Genomic DNA, 19,254 nt, shown 5'->3' with positions numbered 1-19,254 from the left:
GGGACTGGCTGAAAGTTACAATAGGGACTGGTGGTGATTGTGGTGAACTGGAAAGGGCACGCTCCTTCAAAAGCACTTCAAAGTTGGTTTTTCCAAATTTTGGGGTGAAAATTTCAAACATACAAGAAAGTTAAAAGAATAGAATAACACATACTTGCATATCATCTATCCACCTCTTTGACTCAACAATTGCCAGTACTTTGTATGTGTATTTTATCTCTCTATATTTGAATGTATGTACATATATATGTGTATGTGTGTGTGTTTTCATTTTCTGAACCATTTCAAATTTTAAAAAACAATAACTGTACTGTCTAAACAAAACTCAACTGCAAACTGATTTGGCCCCAAAGCTGGTAATTTGTGACCCCTGAGGAATAACTGGTATGAAGGGCACATACCCAGTGTGGAGTGCCTAGCAGTGTGGTCAACATCAAGAGATTGAACATGAAACAAGGGGTGGGCCAGCAGAAATAGGCCTGGGATGCCAGCTCTTCCCCAGCCTTCTTGTCCTAAAAAGAGCATATAATGTTTTTCAGATCCAATGGGGTTTTTTCTTTGTATTATTGTGAAATAGATCATATGCATAAAAGAGATGAAAGAATAATCATGAGAATACATATTTATTAACCAGATGAAGAAATAGAATGCAATCTGCAGCTTCAAAGGCCCTTACATGCCTCTCCCTAATATTCCCCTCATCTCCTCCACCATGAAACACCATTGTACTGATGAGTTTGTCTATTATTCCCTTGCTTTTATCAGTGGTTTTATCATATATGTATATATGTGTCCTTAACAACAAAACATTGTTTAGTTTTGCCAATTTTTATATATATGCACATGCATGTATACATATATAAGATAATTTTTTTTTTAATTTTAAAGATTTTATTTATTTATTTGTCAGATATAGAGCGCGAGCGAAAGCGAGCACAGGCAGACAGAGTGGAAGGCAGAGTCAGAGGGAGAAGCAGGCTCCCCGTGGAGCAAGGAGCCCGATGTGGGACTCGATCCCAGGACGCTGGGATCATGACCCGAGCCGAAGGCAGCTGCTCAACCAACTGAGCCACCCAGGCGTCCCAGATAATTTTTTTTTAAGATTTCATTTATTTATCTGTCAGAGAGAGAGAGAGAGAGAGAGTGAGCACAAGCAGGGGGAGCGGCAGACAGAAGGAGAAGCAGACTCCCTGCTGAATAAGGAGCCCAATGTGGGGGTTTGATCCCAGGACCCGGGGATCATGATCTGATCCAAAGGCAGATGCTGAAAGGACTGAGTCACCCAGGTGCCCCATAAGAAGGTATTCTGCTGTGGCTTGATTGTTTTCATTCAACACTAAGATTTTGAGGTTCATCTTTATTGACATATGTAGCTCTGTTTTCTGTATTCCAGTGTATGAATATGGATGGATGTATCATGATTTATTCATCTGTGCTTTTATTGATGGATATTTGGGTTGTTTTCAGCTTGCTTTTGTTACTACAAACCATGCTTCCAGAACATTCTTATATATGTCTTCCAATGCTTATTTGTAAAAATTTCTCTAAGACACATGCCTGGGAGTAGAACTGCTGAGTCATAGGTTCCATGCATATTCAATTTTCCTTTAACTGACTTTTTAATTTTTACTGGCATCCCAGGCCTATTTCTGCTGGCCCACCCCTTGTTTCATGTTCAATCTCTTGATGTTGACCACACTGCTAGGCACTCCACACTGGGTATGTGCCCTTCATACCAGTTATTCCTCAGGGGTCACAAATTACCAGCTTTGGGGCCAAATCAGTTTGCAGTTGAGTTTTGTTTAGACAGTACAGTTATTGTTTTTTAAAAAAAATTTTGAAATGGTTCAGAAAATGAAAACACACACACATACACATATATATGTACATACATACAGTTTCTGAAACCTCACGCATACTGTTCCCTCTACTTGGAACATCTTCCTACCTCTTTTTGTTCAAGGTCACATGGCCAATACAGTTAAGACAGGAAGCCAGTTGTCTTGTCTCCCAGTGGTAACAATCAGAGCTTGTTAGAACTGGAATGATTTGTATTGGTTAGGATGTAGGTTCAGTGCATGTGAAGGAGATCCAAAGTAAAATGTAGCCTAAATAAGGTAAAGATGTATTTCTCTCTCTTTTGGACACTATGAGGTGTCTGAGCTGTTTTGCAGGTCTACTCAGTGAAGCTGTCAGGGGCCCAGGCCCCTGCAGCCTTCATCTGAGTAGCCTACATTGGCATTGTCAAAAATGGCTTATCTCCTAAACTATTGTAGCAGCCTTTTAATGATCCCCTTGCTTTGGTATTTGCCCTTTTAATTAGATTAATTAATTGACTAATTAATTAATTTTGAGAGACAGAGAGTGCATGGTCGGTGTTGTGGGTGGGAAAGGTAGAGAGAATTTCTTTTGAAATTAGTTTAAATTCATTTTAATATATTTTTTAAGATTTTATTTATTTATTTGAGAGAGAGAGAGAATGAGGTAGAGAGAGGGAGAGAGCATGAGAAGGGGGAAGGTCAGAGGGAGAAGCAGATTCCCTGCTGAGCAGGGAGCCTGCTGTGGGACTAGATCCCTAGACTCCAAGATCGTGACCTGAGCCGAAGGCAGTCGTTTAACCAACTGAGCCACGCAGGCGCCCAGGTAGAGAAAATCTTAAGCAAGCTCTCCACCCAGAGCAGAGCCTAACATGGGGCTCAATGTGGGGCTCCATGCAAGGGTTCAATGTCACGACCCCGAGATCATGACCTGAGCTGAAATCAAGAGTTGGAGGCTCAACTGACTGAGCCACCTAGGTGTTCCTGGTATTTGCCCTTTTAAATTCTACTTCTCACAAGGCAATTAGAGGAAGCCTTCTAAACTTCAAGGCAGATTTTTCCATTTCCTTGTTCAAAACTAGTGTTGATGTGGAATGTTACAACGAAAAGATAGGTTATCAGCACACATATTTTGGATCAATCTTAGAAGCACTATAAGGAAGATATCCCCAATGTGCAGTACCTATCTGTACTACCTTTAAAATATTCTCCACTCCAAAGGTGAACCTGAATCTATAAAAGCCTTTGGCCAGCTTCCAGTTTAGACAAAATAGGAGAACTAAAGCACCAAGTTAAAAGACACCATGAGGAGTCTAACAGACAAATCCTGAATTTGGGATCTTATATAGGACAGTGATCTAGTTTCTTCAAGAAGTCAGTGGTATAAAAAAATGGGGGAGGAGAGAGGGAGTGCTGCTCTAGGTTAAAAGAATTTATTTAAAATGGTTTAAAATATATTTATATCATAAACCAACTATAAAAAACATTCTGAAGGCAATGAGGGAAATTTGACTATGGACTAAGTATTAGATGGTACTAAGGAATTACAGTTAATTTTTTATGTGTGATAATTTTATTGTTATGTAAGAAAAGAGTAATTTCTCTAGATGTGACATATGTAAAGGCAAAATTTACCTGAAAACACTTCAGCTAAATCAAAAAGGAAAAGTTGGAATAGAGGAAGCAAACAGCAGTATCTTTTTAAAAATTATTTTAAGTAATCTCTCCATCCATCGTGGGGCTCAGACTCATGACCCCAAGATCAAGAGTTGCATTTGCTCCACCAGCTGAGCCAGCCAGGAAGCAGTAGTATCTTGGTAACTGTTGAATCCCAGTGATAGCTTATAAAGGTTCATTGTAGTATTATCTCTTGATTTATACATGTTTAAAACTTTTCATAGCAAAGATAATTGTAACCCTTCCAGCAGCATCTCATGTTAGTAGAATATCCCAAACCACCATACTGGTCTGTGGGGTCCTACTTGGTCTAGTTTTTGTCCATTTCTCTCATGTTATCTTCCATTCTCTCCCTGTTCATTCCACTCCATCCAGTGACCAGGAAGTCTTGCTGTTTCCTGAACATGCCAAGTAGATTTCCTCTCAGGCTTTTATCTTTGCTGGTCCCTCTGCTAGGACTGTTCTTCTTCCAATATTAACATGACTGGCTGCCTCACTTTAGTCAGATCTCTATTCAAATAACACCTTTCCAGGGAAAGCCTCCCTCAGCAACCTCACTGAAATAGGACTCCCCATCACACACTGGTCCCTGATTGGCCTTATTTTTCTTCATGGCACTTACCACTATCTAATGGTCTTCCTTTCTTGCTTGCTTATGCGTCTCCCCCAGCTAGGACGTAAGCTCTGCGAGGGCAAGGGCTTTGTTTTGTTCAGTGCTACAACCCCAGCATCTAGAACAGCGCCTGTCATATAGTAGGAACTTCACAAGCATTTGTTAAAATATTGAAAGAATACTGTTATGATAGCTTGAAAGCACTAGTGATGTGGGACAAATAACAATTTAGGCTGACACATCTGCGGAATGGCTAATCCTCTAGGAACATGTGCTACAATGACCTATATATGTCATAGGGTAGGAGAGATCCTTGGGATAAAAAGTAAGGCATCTCCTATACTCTGCTTGTCTTCAGGGAGGACTTGTTTGCACAGATGCTTTTGGGTTGTGTCACCTGGCTTACCTCCAGGCAGTTGGGTTTGTCAAGGGGGTGGAGTTCTCCTCCAACTATTGGTGTAACCACTCTGTTTTCTGACTCACCCATTCCTTGTTCTAGGCCATCCCTAAGCTGAGTTTTCTTCCAGTTACCGGGGAAGAGAGGAAAACTGGTTATTGAGATAAAGGTCTCCCAGGTCCTGAGAGCCAGAGACGAGGCTATAAAAACCTCTTAGTTTTTCCTCATTGTGCCTTGAGACTGGGGTGATTTTGGTAGTGGAGGCCCATGAAAGGTGGTTCCCTATGGTGGTCTTGGACTTGGGGCCAGCAGTGAGTCTGAAGGTCCTTTCCTTCCCCCTAACAAGGAACATTCTCCTTCATCTGTTTCCCTCCAACCTCTCTGCATTGTCCCTCTGGATGCTCTCTTGTTATGCAGTCACTGGATAGTAGTGAGTCTGGGTCTGTGGCACATAAGAGAAGCCCGTTCAGGGATGCCTGTGCAGAGACCCCATTCAATTCTTCAACTCAACAAATTCTGGAGGACCTTGACTTTGTTGCTTGCTCAGACAATAGTGTTGTGCCATTGGGTTGGGGTCTTGCTTTATCCTAGGAAACACCAGGGCCAAGGAAAACTCTTTCAGCCCTCTTATTTGAATAACTTGCTATTGCATCCTAGCTAACACTGCTACTATTCTGATTTAATGTGAATATTTTTCATGTGCTTTAACATCTACTTGTGCTAATTCTTCCACATTACTCTTAGTTTTCAAAAATTGTCTGGTTATTTTTTTTTTAAGTAGGCTCCACACTGGGCATGGAGCCCAATGTGGAGGGCCTGACCTTATGACCCTGAGACCAAGACCTGAGCGGAGATTAAGAGTTGGATGCTTAACTGCTTGAGCTACCCAGGCACCCCTTCATGGTTATTTTTTGACTGCTTATTCTTTTGGATGAATTTTAGAATAGGTTTCTTTTTTTTTTTTAAAGATTTTATTTATTTATTTGTCAGAGAAAGATCACAAGTAGGCAGAGAGGCAGGCAGGAGAGAGGGAGAAGAATGCTCCCGCTGAACTGAGAGCCCGTTGCGGGGCTGAATCCCAGGACCCTGAGATCATGACCTGAGCTGAAGGTAGATGCTTAACCACTGAGCCAGCCAGGCACCCCTAGAATAGCTTTCTTATGTGCCAAACAAAGCTATTAAGATTTTAATTAGAGGGCGCCTGGGTGGCTCAGTGGGTTAAGCCGCTGCCTTCGGCTCAGGTCATGATCTCAGGGTCCTGGGATCGAGTCCCGCATCGGGCTCTCTGCTCAGCAGGGAGCCTGCTTCCCCCCCCTCTCTCTGCCTGCCTCTATGCCTACTTGTGATCTCTCTCTGTCAAATAAATAAATAAAATCTTTAAAAAAAAAGATTTTAATTAGAAGTGTATTAAACATTCAATTTAATTTTGAATAGTAATTCTTTTTGGAAATAATTAATAATTAATATCTTCACAATATTGAGTTTTCTCATCCAGGAACAAGGTTTATATCTCCATTTATCTACCCATTCCTTTATATATCTCAGTTTTTGTAAATCTCTTTCCTATTATATTTTTGAATTGGTGTTTATTAATATACAGGAAAAATTGATTTTGCTTATATTGTTTTGTATTTAGCCACTTGACTGAACTCTCTTATCAATTCTAATAATTTCTCAGTGTATTCTTGAGTTTTTAAAGAAAGCCATCATACTGTTTGCAAATAACTTAAAGCCTACTGATTCTTGCACCAAGTTCAGGCATTAAGATGTCATAAGGTAAACTCATATCCTACTGATGCAATATAATACATTGTAATTTGTTCCCCAAAATTCATGTCACACTGTAAAAATACAAAAATTGGTAATGAAAATAAATAAAAAAGAAAATCCAAATATATGCTTTTTGAAAACTCTCATTAACTATATAAGACAAAACACAAAATAGAAATGTTGCATCATAAATGTTTCTTTTGGGGGTTTATTTTTCCTCAGGGACTGGTCTAAGATGTCCATTGTGAATATATGAAAAACCACTGAATTGTATACTATAAAAGGGTGAATATGGAATGTAAAATGTAATCCAATTTCTTAAAAAACCAAAAATGCAAGTCCTTGAATTTCAGAATGAGGATGTCATGTTTTTCTGCTAAATATGCCTTAAGTAAATGTAGGCATTCTTTATTACTCTTAGGATCTTAGAGTGCATTTTAAAATAGGGTCATCTTTCTGGAAAGTTTTTGTTGTCAATGAGATGTATATTGACACATGACAAATATTTGGAGCAGGATAATTTCTGGGGCATCTCTAAGAGTGACCCTTTGCTCTCCTATTTCAATGAAATCTTTATGGCTGAGTTCCTTTGAGAATCTAACCATTCATCCACCTTTGATTTATAGCCAAGCCTTGGTTTGTATTTCTTGGTATTGTAGATTTGTGACAGCAAAACATTACAAAATGTCCTGTTTCATTGATATTAGACACCTGTTTGGAAATAGAAGCCTTCATTTTCAGTGATTTCATTTAACTATGCCAGGAATTTCATTAATGCTTCTACAGAAAACTCCTCCCCCAGTTCTGATATTACAACACATGCTTTTCTTCCTGTAGCTATTAAGTCAGAAGTACACTCTGCTCATAAAAATATTTTCCTTTGATTATCTCACTCGGCCTATTTTTATGTGTTATTGAGAAATAATATTTTTGTCAAAATTGTTGCTCAGCTTATTTTTGTTATGGAGTCAAAAGTCAAGATATTGGGGTGCCTGGGTGGCTCAGTGGGTTAAGCCTCTGCCTTCAGCTCAGGTCATGATCTTAGGGTCCTGGCATCAAGCCCCGCATCGGGCTCTCTGCTCAGCAGGGGGCCTGCTTCCCCCTCTCCCTCTGCCTGCCTCTCTGCCTACTTGTGATCTCTCTCTCTCTCTGTTGAACAAATAAAAATATTTTAAAAAGTCAAAATATCACATTTTAGTTTTAAGTTATAGCTTTTCTTGTTTTTAAAAATTGATTTGGCATTTCTTTTCTCATATACTACAGAGAATGGAAAAGCCACTATAATGTAATTTGTTAATAGCTGCAATACTACACTGATAGAATTCATAACAAAACGTTTGGTAAATTCCACTTCACCAAAACTCAAAATATTTTTTCTCTAAAACACCTGTTAAGAGGATAAAAAGACAAGCTACAGACTGGGAGAAAGCATCGGCAAACCATATATCCAACAAAGGACTAGTATCTAGGCTATATAAAGAATTTGCAACAGATCTAAAATGGGCAAAAGACAGTGAAGAGACATTTCAGTAAAGAGGATGTATGCGGGTCGCTTAGTCGTTAAGCCTCTGCCTTCCGTTCTGGTCATGATCCCAGAGTCCTGGAATTGAGCCTCACATCAGGCTCCTTCCTCACTAGGAAGCCTGCTTCTCCCTCTCTCACTCCCCCTGCTTGTGTTTCTGTGTTTGTCTCTGTCAAATAAATAAATAAATAAAATCTTTTTTTTAAAAAAGAGAGAATATATGGACAGCAAATAAGCACATGAAAATATGTTTAACATCATTAGCCATTAGGACAGTTGTAGTAAGTGCCTGACAATTAGCTCTTGGATTGCAACACAAATGCCTGGCATTAAGTTTTGATTGCCAAAGCATCCATATCAAAGACATTCATCTCAAATGAACACATTACCAGTCACGCAAAGCCTGATGACCCCAACCATGAGGTTCCCTTTTAGAAAACCCTGGTGACCCAGATAAATGACTGTGTGACCCGGCTTTTCCCTTCCCAAGCTTTCATTCCCACTCTTCTGTCTTAAATTCCCCCATTCAGAATGAATCTGCGAAGCCACAGGCAGCCTGCCCTTTACCCCAGTAAAGGCAGAACCCCCAGCTCTGTGCACGCTTTCTCTCTAGTTCTACCTATGATGTCACTGTGTGGCACCTGGTGGGCTGTGTACTCTCCAGAACCTGAGTAATCCACCTTGTTTTTTCCAAGTTCCCTGATGGTTATTGCTGAGGTGTGTCTTGCAATCATAATAAAAACCACAGAAACAGGGCCAGCCACAACACTGACTCCAATGGGGAACTGTCTTTGTGGATTTGCCCCAGGCAGTCTGGGTCCAGGTAAGAGACTGATCTAAAACAAAAATGCAGATCAAAATTACAATGAGCTAGCAGTATGCATGTATCAGAATGGCTAAAAGTAAAAAAGAAAAAACAGTGACAATACTAAATAACTAGCTAAGATGCAGAGACACTTAATCCCTCATATATTGCTGATGGAAAAGTAAAGGGGTACAGTCACAAAATGAAATGTGCGATTACCATATATCTCAGCAGTTGCACTCCTAGGCATTGATCCCAGACTAATCAAAACTTCCATTTGTACAAAAACCTGTACATGGATGTTAACAGTAGTTTTATTTGTAATAATCCAAAGCTGGAAATAATACAGATGTCCTTCAATGGGTAAAGGGTTTAACTAACTCTGGTGCATCCAGATCACAGAATCCTATTCTGCATCAGAAAGGAATGAAGTATTGATACATAACAACTTGGGTGGATCTTAAGGGCATTAGGCTTAATGAAAAAAAAAATCTCAAAAGATTACATACTATATGATTCCATTTATATAAGATCCTTGAAATGATAAAACTATAGAGATGGAAAATAGATCAGTGATTGCCAGGGCGCAGGGAAGAAGGTACGTGTGTGTGATTATACAGGTGGAGTTCTAGGAAGTTACTCTATGGTGATGAAACTTTTCTATGTCATAAGGGTAATGGGGGCCATACAAATCTGTATATGAGATCAAATTGCATGTATACACACACATCTACACACAATGAGTGTGCATTAAATGGTGAAAACTGAGTAAGGCCTATAGTCTTAACAGTATTGCACCAGTGTCAGTTTCCTGTTTTGATAGTGTACTCAATTTTACAAGATGTCACTATCACGAGAAGCTGGGTAAAGTGTCCAATGGGTCCAGCATCCTGTGAATCTGTTATCATTTCAAAATAAAAAGTATTTTAAAAATTTATTGTGTATTTTTAAACTTACAACCCACACATTTTTCCTTAAATTAAAAGGCTGATTTTTCTTAAATGTTACTTTTTCCAGATATAGTCATATACTATAAAATTTGCCAGTTATGGGGCACCTGGGTGGCTCAGTCAGTTAAGCGTCTGCCTTCGGCTCGGGTCATGATCTCAGAGTTCTGAGATTGAGCCCTGTATCAGGTTCCCTGCTCAGTGGAGAGTCTGCTTCTCCCTCTCCCTCTGCCTGCCACTCCCCTTGCTTGTGCTCTCTCTCTCTCTCTTTCTCTGTCAATATAAATAAATAAAATCTTAAAAACTAAAAAACCAAAATGGGCCAGTTTAAAGTGTACAGTGTGGTGGGTTTTAGTTACTCACAAGGTAGCATAACCATCATCACTATCCAATTCCACAAAATTTTCATCATCCCCGAAAGAAACTCCATACCCATTAGCAGTCACTCCCCCGTCCCTGATAACCACCAATCTACTTTATTTCTCTCTCTATCTCTTTATCTCTATATTTGCATATTCTGGACATTTCATAGAAGTGGAATTATGTAATACACAGCCTGTGTTTCTGGCTTCTTTCAATTAGCATAATGTTTGCAAGGTTCTTCCATGTTGTGGCACGTATCAGTATTTCATTCCTCCTATGATTGAATATTATTCCATTGTAAGGTATACCACACTTTGTTTATCTATCCATCAATTGGTGGACTTTTGGGTTGTTTTCACTTTTTTGCAATTATAAATAACTGCATATGATCATCCATGTACAAATTTTTGTGTGATGATGTACTTTCAGTTTTGGGTGTTTGTACATAGGAGTGGGACTGCTGGGTCATATGATAACTCCTTGTTTAACTTTTTGTATTTCAAAGGAGCTGCACCATTTTACATTCCTAACAGCAGTGCCCGAGGGTTCTAATTTCTCCATATCCCTCAATAATACTTGTTATTGTCTGTCTTTTTTCATTATCCTAGTGAGTGTGAAATGGTTTCTCATTGTGGTTTTGATTGGCATTTCCCTAATGATTAATAATTTTGAGCACCTTCTCGTTTGTAAATCTTATTTGGAGGGATGGCTATTCAAATTCTTTGCTCATTTTTTAAGATTTATCTATTTTTAGAGGAAGAATGTGAGTGAGAGAGAGTATGCCTCTGCCTGCGAGTTGGCGGGGGGAGGGTTGGCGGAAGGGGGTTAGGGACAGAGGGAGAGAATCTCCAAGCAGACTTCCCACTGAGCGTGATCACGGAGCCCACCCCATCTGGAGATTGGTCTCCCAACCCACGATATCACAATCTGAGCAGAAAGCTAGAGTCACACACTTAACTACCACTGGGTGACTGAGCCACCCAAGTGCCCGCTTTTGCTCACTTTTACCTGTGCTACCCTTTTGTTGTCGAGTTGTAAGAGTTCTTTTTAAATTCTGTATGCTAGACCTTATCAGGCATATGATTTGCAAATTTCTCCTCTTCTGTGCTTTGATTTTCACTTTCTTGATTGTTTTCTTTGAAGCATAAAAGTGTTTAATTTTAGGGGCGCCTGGATGGCTCAGTGGATTAAAACCTCTGCGGTGGGCTCAGGTCATGATCCCGGGATCCTAGCATGAGCCACGCGTCTGGCTCTCCACTCAGCAAGGAGCCTGCTTCCTCCTCTCTCTCTCTGCCTACTTGTGATCTGTCTGTCAAGTAAATAAATAAAATCTTTACCAAAAAAGTGTTTAATTTTAATGAAGTCCAACTTACCTATTTCATCATTTGTTGTTTGGGCATTTGTGTCTTATCTAAGAACCCATTGCCAAATCCAAGACCAGCAAACTTTACTCTTAAGTTTTCTTCTAGTAGTTTTCTAGCTGTAGCTCTCACTTTAGGTCTTTGATCCATTTTGAGTTAAATTTTGTGTATGGTATGAGGTAGTGTTCCACCTTCATTCTTTTCCATATGAATATCCAGTAGTCCGTGCATCATATATTGAAAAGACTATTCTTTCTCCTTATTGAATTGCCTTGGTATCCTTGGCAAAAACAATTGGCCATACATGTATGGGTTTGTTTGTGGATTCCCAGTTCCAGTTTATTGATATAAAAAGTTTTTTTAATGACTAAATTATTTGCCCTGAAGTCTAACCTTGATCTAACCCTGAGTAGAATCCATGTCACTTTGTCCACACTTATGAACTAATTTAAGTGGGGTACCATGAGTCCTTATTTAGGAAAATGAAGCTGATTAATGGGTCTCCAGGAAATGAGGAATGGGAGGTGTGGTGGTTGATGTATTAGAAAGAACTTTGGATTAGAATTAGCAAGACCTGGGTTTGAATGCTACTTCTATCCAAAGCTATGTGACTTTGGGCAAGTTACTTAAATTTTTTGAGTTTTAGCTTCTGTGAAATGAGGATTACAGCAATTTCATGGGGTTGGTGTTGGCATTAAGAGACAAAGATTGTAAAAATGATGGCATAATCCCTATTACACAGTAGATACTCGATATAAAGTAGACTCAGTCCGTGCATGGTCTTGTGGCTCCTTTCCTTCTGATGCAGGATAGTTATGTGGGGTTAGGAGAGATGGACGACTCAGTGGGTATCTATGCCAATTCTCACAGTTTTGCTCCTGTCTCCGACACTGTGTAGAAGTTCTGGTTCCTCTTCTCACCTTTTCTGTCAAAGGAAGTATAAGGGATGGGTAAAGAAGAGGAAAATGGTTCTCCACAGACCACCTTCCTGACCAGGTTTGAGGGAAGCCCAGTGGTGAACCACAGTAATTAGAAACTAGTCATAGCCTGTTTTATGTATCTAGAACTTTATTCTTTTTTTTTCAAATTTTCAAATTTAATTTCTAGTAAGTTAACATATAGTATAATGTTAGTTTCAGGAGTAGACCTTTATTTTTATAGAATAAACAGCATAACTACATGCAAAAGTTTTTTCCAGTGTAGAACTGGGTCACAACTGAGGGAATCCTTTCTGCTTGGATCAGAAACTACAGATCAGGTCTCTGGTTTACGTTGTTGTGTTTTCCAAACTGTAAGGAGGAAGAGGAAACAAACCATTCCTGTTCTAAACAAGTCTTCTAAGCCTAAAGCTACATAGTATGGTGTCATTAAGGCTTGGGAGAAAGAAGCAGTGGTGTTCTTTGTCTTCTAATTCCTTTGATCAGAGAGCTGGTTGGAGTCATGGGGCAGAAAAGATCTGTGGATTCACAAGAGTCTGCTTTATAAAGTTGGTTGTTCCCTACTCTTCCTCTGCCCCTCTGGTTCTTTCCACCAAGCGAGATTCATTAAGTACTTGCTGGCTTGTTTGGCCTTTCTCGCGCCTGAGATCCTCCTCTCTGCCCAAATTCTTCCTCCTGGGTAGCCCTATCTGAATCCCTCAATGTTCTAGGAGTTTAGTAATGGGGGAGATATAGTTCCTGTTATATGATTGTCAGCTCCTGGGTCTCAGGAAGGCCATACTGAACTTTGTGCTGGTCAAACAGCTTGCGCAGGGCACTGATGTAGAGTGCATGGTACTTGTCCACAGTCGTCTTGTCTGGCCTCTTAATCTTGGGGATTGGCAGGGGTTCCCCGACTATGGGGAAGGAGAAGAAACAAGCATCAGAGCCTCCCCTCCTCAACTCAAGTTACCCATCCCTCAGAAGGAGGCACATACTGAAACTCAGTATCTGCAGCCCCTCCTCTTCCTTTGTTCTTTCCCTGTGCTCTAGCTCCGTCCCATCCCATATTCTGCAAATACCTAATATCATCCATGCTGAAGAGAATGAGAACAAGCTCAGAAGAGTGATGGGAAGGAAGGTTTGTGAACAAAGATGCTCTCGTGGCAACTATTAAAAGGCCACAACTATTATCTGTTCAGTTGTCCTGCCCACCCTGCCCTCAGTCATACCCCTTGAAATTACCTCTCCCCATCCCAGCTGTTTGCTGGACTTCCTGGACTTGATGGATGACCTGGGTGGGGGGAATCAACAACAAAGGTGGTCCGGAGGTATTGGAAAGCTTACCAACAGTAGTAATGGGCCGATTGAAAGGAAGGAAGCCCCAGGATTCTTGAGTGAGGCCCCGGCCGTGGAAAGTACAAAAATTTAGTCCCAGGATTTTTTTGAACGTGGCCTGGAAAGTTTTTTGGAAGAACCTTATCCACGTGCCTTCAGGGAAGATCTCTTGATTGTGAACCTCATTCTCTCCAAAGGAATAGGAAGGGACAAGGTACGCTCTGCAAAGAAAGGAGCAGAGTATTAACTCTCCGAGGGAGCTCCCCCCAGCAAAACCCTCTCCAAGGTATGAAAACCTTCTAATCTCCCCATTATAGAACAAGGACCCAAGCACCCAAACATCTTCAGCTTTGTGTCTCACTCTTGCCATGCCCCACCCTTCCAACTGAACCCTTCACAGGGAGCTGCTGAACCTTGTCCTCTGATAGGAAAAAAACTAATCTTAGGCAATCTAACTGTTTTCATTGCTCCTAGCATCCAGAATGATCTTCCTAAACTGTGTATCTGGACATGTCATTCTTTTTAAAACTCTTCCAGAGATCCTCACTCTGTATTGTGCTGCTTACCACGGCTTTTGTGCTTTAGCTTTTGTGCTAGCTTCCCCTCTCCCTGCCCCTTTCTTGCAATCTGCTTAACCATACTAAGTGTGCCAAGTTGTTTCTTGTCTACGCTTCTTCATACATTCTGCTCCCTCTGCCGGAAATGCCTTCCTTCTGTCTTCACATGGCTAATTCTATTTTGCCCTTCAATGCTCAGCTCCAATTTCAATCTCTTGAAGAAACCTTTTTTTTGACTGCCTCCAATGCCCTCCCCCACAATATGAATTAGGTACCCTTCAGCTTATCTTTCTCCACACTAACAATAGTCTAACTCAGTTATTATGGTTACCTCCTTACCTGTCTGACTCCCTAGTTGTCTGTCAAGCTGATCAAAGGTGGGAAATTTGTCATTTATCTTTGGATCTCTAGGTCCTCGCATAGTGCTTGCTATGTTGTAGGTCCCCTGAATTCTTTCTCCCTTTTAGCCTGACTGGCAACTCCTATTAATATTTTAGCTCACAATTCAGATGTCACTCACTTATGAATCTTCTACCCTGAGAGCAAAAATGTTTCCATCAGTTGTTGTTCCCATAGGACTTTGTACATAACTCTATTACAGCACATCATTCATTCGACAAATATTTATTGAGCTCTTTCTATGCGTCAACCCTGGTTTAAGCCCTAAGGACATGTCAGTGAAGAAAATGGATAAAAAAAAATCTCTCACAGTTTTTCTTGAGGGAGGACAGACAATAAACAATAATAACAAATAAACAAAAAACCAGATGTATAAATAAGTAAAATCAGTGATATGTAAGAAGGTGATAAATACAAAAGGAAAAAAATAGCGCAAGATGATCAGGATAGACCTTATTGAGAAAAAACATTTGAGCAAATACCTGGAGGAAGTAAAGGAATGAGCCAAGCAGTTCTTTGGAGGAATAGTGTTTCAGGAAGTGGGAACAGCTAGAGCAAAGAGCTTAAGGCAGGAGCCTGAGGTTTGTTGGAGGGCCAGCAAGAAGTCCACTGTAGCTCTACTGGAGTGAACGAGGAGGAGAGCAGTGGGTGATGAGGGGTAGCTAAGGACCAGATTATTTACGGCTTTGCAGGCCCCCATAAAGTCTTTGGCTTTTGCCCAGATTGAAATGGGAGCCTTTGGAGCATTTGGAGTGGTGTCATAATCTCACGTTTAAAGGGATGATCATCTTAGCTACGGTTGAGAATAGATTCTAGGATGTGAAGGCAGGTAGAGCAGTTAGGAGACTGTAATAATCCAAGGGATATATGGTGCTAGTTTAAACCGTGGGGGCTTGTAGTTGAGAGGATAAGTGGTTGGCTTCTGGACATATTTTGTAATTACATGTGTGCACTTCTGTTGTTTCCATGGGACTGTCAGTTTCTTAAAGGCAAGGACCAGGTATTATTTATTTTTATATCCTCAATGCCTAGTACTATGCCTAACACACAGAGGGGTTCAATAACTGCTGAACAAATGCATTCTATTTTTCAAACCAGATTATATGCTCTTTGGGGAAAATAATCATGTCTTATTTATTTTTGCAATCCCCACAGCCTCAAGCCCAGTGCCTTCCCTACGCTGAGTATGTTTTCTGTGCCTCTCAGTTAGTGGGTTGATATAGATTAAAGCTCTGTTTCCCCAGATCCCCAGCTAACTAGGCTAATGGGCAGAAGGTAAAGGTCTTTTCCTACTGTTCTCTCTGCAACTTCAATTAAAAGAAGTGCCTACAAATGTATCTGGACCCCAAATACAATTAAGACACGGTGTGAAGGAGCAGAAGGAAGCAACCAGAGTAAAAAGAGAGCCCTTTCTAACAGGTTTAGGGCACCAGAACCTGGGGACCCACCCTGTCTTCAGTGCCAGCTTCACGAAACCTTTTCGTTCTTTAAGGTAGATGGTAGAGGCGCCTGGCCGGCACAAGAGGGCTTCAGCAGCTCCACCCACCACAATAACCACAGCGTTGCCTGAGGCTTTCTGGGTCAGCAAATACTTCAAGGCCAAGCCACTCACTGGACACACACCTGTGAAACCAAAGAGTCAAGTGGCATAGCAAACTTCGTACCTGAGATTGGGGAAAGGGGTTCCTCTGGGCTCTTCATGCTGGAGACAGTTCTGTTTCCTGACTACTGTTGTTTCCACTCTTCTGTCTTTGACCTCCACTTCCTGGGTTTGCCCTATCCTGAGGTTGGTCCTTAGGGTCAGCTGCTTGCCTTGTGGAAGGGTCTGTGATACTACAATTGCACCTACATTGTGTTCCTCTGCTTGCTGCCTCTTAGATCAATAGTATCTACTCTCCCCAGTCTTACAGCTCTGGAAATTGTCCAGAGGTCTCTCTCTCTCAGGGGTGATCAGGACTAGCCACTAGCCACCACTGACCTTCCGCTTTCCACTTTGGCTTTGATCCTGGACTCCAGCCTTCTGCTTCTTTTTCTGAAAGGATTTCTGGCAACTCTTATAACTGCCTATAAATCATCTTACTGGCTAACTAAATCCTACCACCCATATCTTAGACAGAACATGCTGTGTGGCTGCATACTCCTGTTACTGGCCCAGTGTGTTCTGGACTCATTTTCTACTAAGTCCTCTTCCAGCAGGATGTGAGATGTGGACTGTCAGGGCTTATTGGTGTTGGAGCTCTGAGGTGGGTCAGAGAATGGAATGATTTCTTATACTCACTCACCCATTGACATCACATAGTCTCGCACAATTGGGATCCAGAAGATCCATTCCAAGGTTCCTACGGAAGGAGTGATGGCTGGGAAAATCCGAGCAAAGCCAGTGGCCTCAGTAGCGAAGTTGATGAACACACCATAAGAGACAATGCCATGGGGGTGATTGGCAATGATATAGTTGTGTTTGGGAGAGAGGCTGTGAGTCTTCACCAGCTGTTAGAGGGAGATTAAGTCAGGGCGGCAGATAGGAAGAAAGAATAGAGGACGTGTGGACCCAGAGACAAGCAGGTTTCCTGTGTTTCCCTTGGGGAACCCCAGATCCCTGTTCTTCGAGATTCTTCATTGTCATCGGATTGCCAGGGTTATGATGCTCAGAGAGGCTGACCTGGGTTTGCCACTGTGAAGACAGGTTGCAATCCATCCATCTCCCCACCTGCCCATCCATCTTGGATGTCTAACTTGCACTATGCTTCTGGGCCTTCACTTTCACTGTTGGTCACTAAAGCCTTTGAAAACATGGAGCTGAGAGGGGAGAGTCTGGGCAACCAGAACCAAGGACACTAAAAGGAAGGGGAGTTACCTCTATTGGGAAATAATTTTGAAAATACTTCCAGAGGGTCCAATTTCGTACCCAAGCTGAACGCCTACCACCTGTGGGTACAGAAGGGAAGGAAAGAGCAGGTGAGATACTGCCAACCCTTCAAACCTCTTCCAGAGGTGGAGGGTTCTTCTTACAGCCCTTGGGTCAGAGAAGAGGTCCCCTTTACACACTTCCATATCTCTAGATAGGTACTGTCTCTGAATCCAACCCCCAAGAAGATCTAGAAGGGCCCTGATCCCCTGTAGTCAGCCAGGAAGGTGATAGAAAGATACTCCAAGTTTGGGAGCACCTGTCTTACAACCTCTTAATCCTTCTTGGGAAACCTGGGAGAGATCTCTGTTCCTTGCTCCTTCTCCTTCCCTCTACCTCTAGTTGTTTCTTTCCATCTTTCCTGCCGTCTACCTTCCTACTTCTTTTCCTTTCCCTTTCCCCTTCTGTCCTCCTCCCACCCCTTCTCTCTCTGCCTCTCCCACTCTCTCCCTCCATTTCTCTCTCCCTGTGGTTCCATCCTCAGCACACACAGGTACCGCCACTCTTCCTCTGTCTCTTACCTTGACTGTGGGTGTTCCAATCATAGGCGAGCCAGGCTAAGGCAAGCACAGACAAGATCCAATATTTAGTGAACACCAGAAAGTAGGGTATAAGCAAAACAGGAATTGCTCCTAAGGGGACACAAAAGTTCAGTTTCCTTCAAGTTTAATAGAACTCTAACTCTCATCTCTGCTCTATACTGAAGGAGCAGATCAAGGCTGATGTGAGACCCTTCTCTTCCTTTTCCCTCACAACCTCTCCCAACTCTGCTATAGTCCAGGCCCACCTCGGAGTCCCTCGGCCTTAGTCCCTTTGGTGGCTGAGATCTTAACTGACGAAATGGCATTCTCAGAGCAGGCCCTCAGCTGGGGTCAAATGGCAGCACTGGCAAGAACAGCTCCTTGAAGCAGTGACTGGCATCCCCATTCTGGAACTTCAGGAATTCTTTTCTAAAAGCTTGACTCTCCTTTGCTTGTGGAACTGCTAAGTCAGTACATACCAGCGGAGAGGGCTGCCTGCAGTATTACAGGCTGCTTGATGCTGAGAAGAAAACACGTATTTAGAAAGTGCTTTACTAGGTTCAGTTTTGTCACATTCAAAAAGTCTCAAAAATCCAGAAGGGGGAATATTATCTCTATTAGCAAAGGGCCATAGTAGGCTTTGAAGTGTAAACTTGATACATCTCACAGCAGTGGGAAATAAATTCCAATTTAAAAATCAGCATGCATGGGGTGCCTGGGTGGCTCAGTCATTGGGCATCTGCCTTCAGCTTAGGTCATGATCCCAGGGTCCTGGGATTGAGCCCCGCATTGGGCTCTCTGCTCAGAGGGGAGCCTGCTTCTCCCTCTCCCACTCCTCCTGCTTGTGTTCCCTCTCTCACTGTGTCTCTCTCTGTCAAATAAATAAATAAAATCTTAAAAAAAAAAATCTGCATTCATGAGAAAAAGGGGCTAAATACACATATTGTGAAAGAAAAAAGACCCAGCTAAGGGAATGACTTCTTGGGCTGCGTAACCACATCATGGTAGATAAAATTTCCAGAGAAGGGAAAGAAACTCAAGAGTTACTTAGCAGTGGGTTTGTCCCTTGCATTTTGGACATAGAGGGAAACAAGGGAAAAAAAGATGGAATGGGCCTTTCTTTAAAAAGTCATGTGATGGAGTAAAAGAAACCTTAGTGATAGGCTGAATTCTCTCTGAAAGAGATGGCTGAGATGGTTGTTATAATTATGCTAATTAAATAAGAAATAGCGGTGGGAGGAATTTCATAGGAAGCTTTCCATAGCGAAATATCCTGCTGCCTCTGACCCTCCAAAAAGATGAGAGTAATGTGCCAGGTAAGCTTCAGAAGAAAACTCAGCAAGAA

General features: G+C 41.6%; 1 protein-coding gene across 1 annotated transcript in view; it reads right to left on the bottom strand.

Annotated features, from left to right (window-relative positions):
- Positions 1–12,339: 12,339 nt before the first annotated feature.
- DGAT2L6 (diacylglycerol O-acyltransferase 2 like 6) overlaps positions 12,340–19,254 on the bottom strand; it is a 28,810-nt gene continuing 21,895 nt past the window's right edge. Inside the window, exons 3-8 of the mRNA XM_059158325.1 lie at positions 17,910–18,020; positions 17,338–17,408; positions 16,766–16,970; positions 15,932–16,106; positions 13,537–13,748; positions 12,340–13,106 (exon numbers count right to left, since the gene is read on the bottom strand). Of these exons, the coding sequence (XP_059014308.1) occupies positions 12,952–13,106; positions 13,537–13,748; positions 15,932–16,106; positions 16,766–16,970; positions 17,338–17,408; positions 17,910–18,020 (929 nt within the window). The 3' untranslated portion in view covers positions 12,340–12,951. The remainder of the gene's footprint in view (positions 13,107–13,536; positions 13,749–15,931; positions 16,107–16,765; positions 16,971–17,337; positions 17,409–17,909; positions 18,021–19,254) is intronic.

Source organism: Mustela lutreola, chromosome X (genome assembly GCF_030435805.1).
Source record: "Mustela lutreola isolate mMusLut2 chromosome X, mMusLut2.pri, whole genome shotgun sequence".
NCBI classification, from domain to species: domain Eukaryota; kingdom Metazoa; phylum Chordata; class Mammalia; order Carnivora; family Mustelidae; genus Mustela; species Mustela lutreola.
Note: the sequence above shows the minus strand (reverse complement) of the source record. Positions and strands in the feature narration are given on the sequence as shown.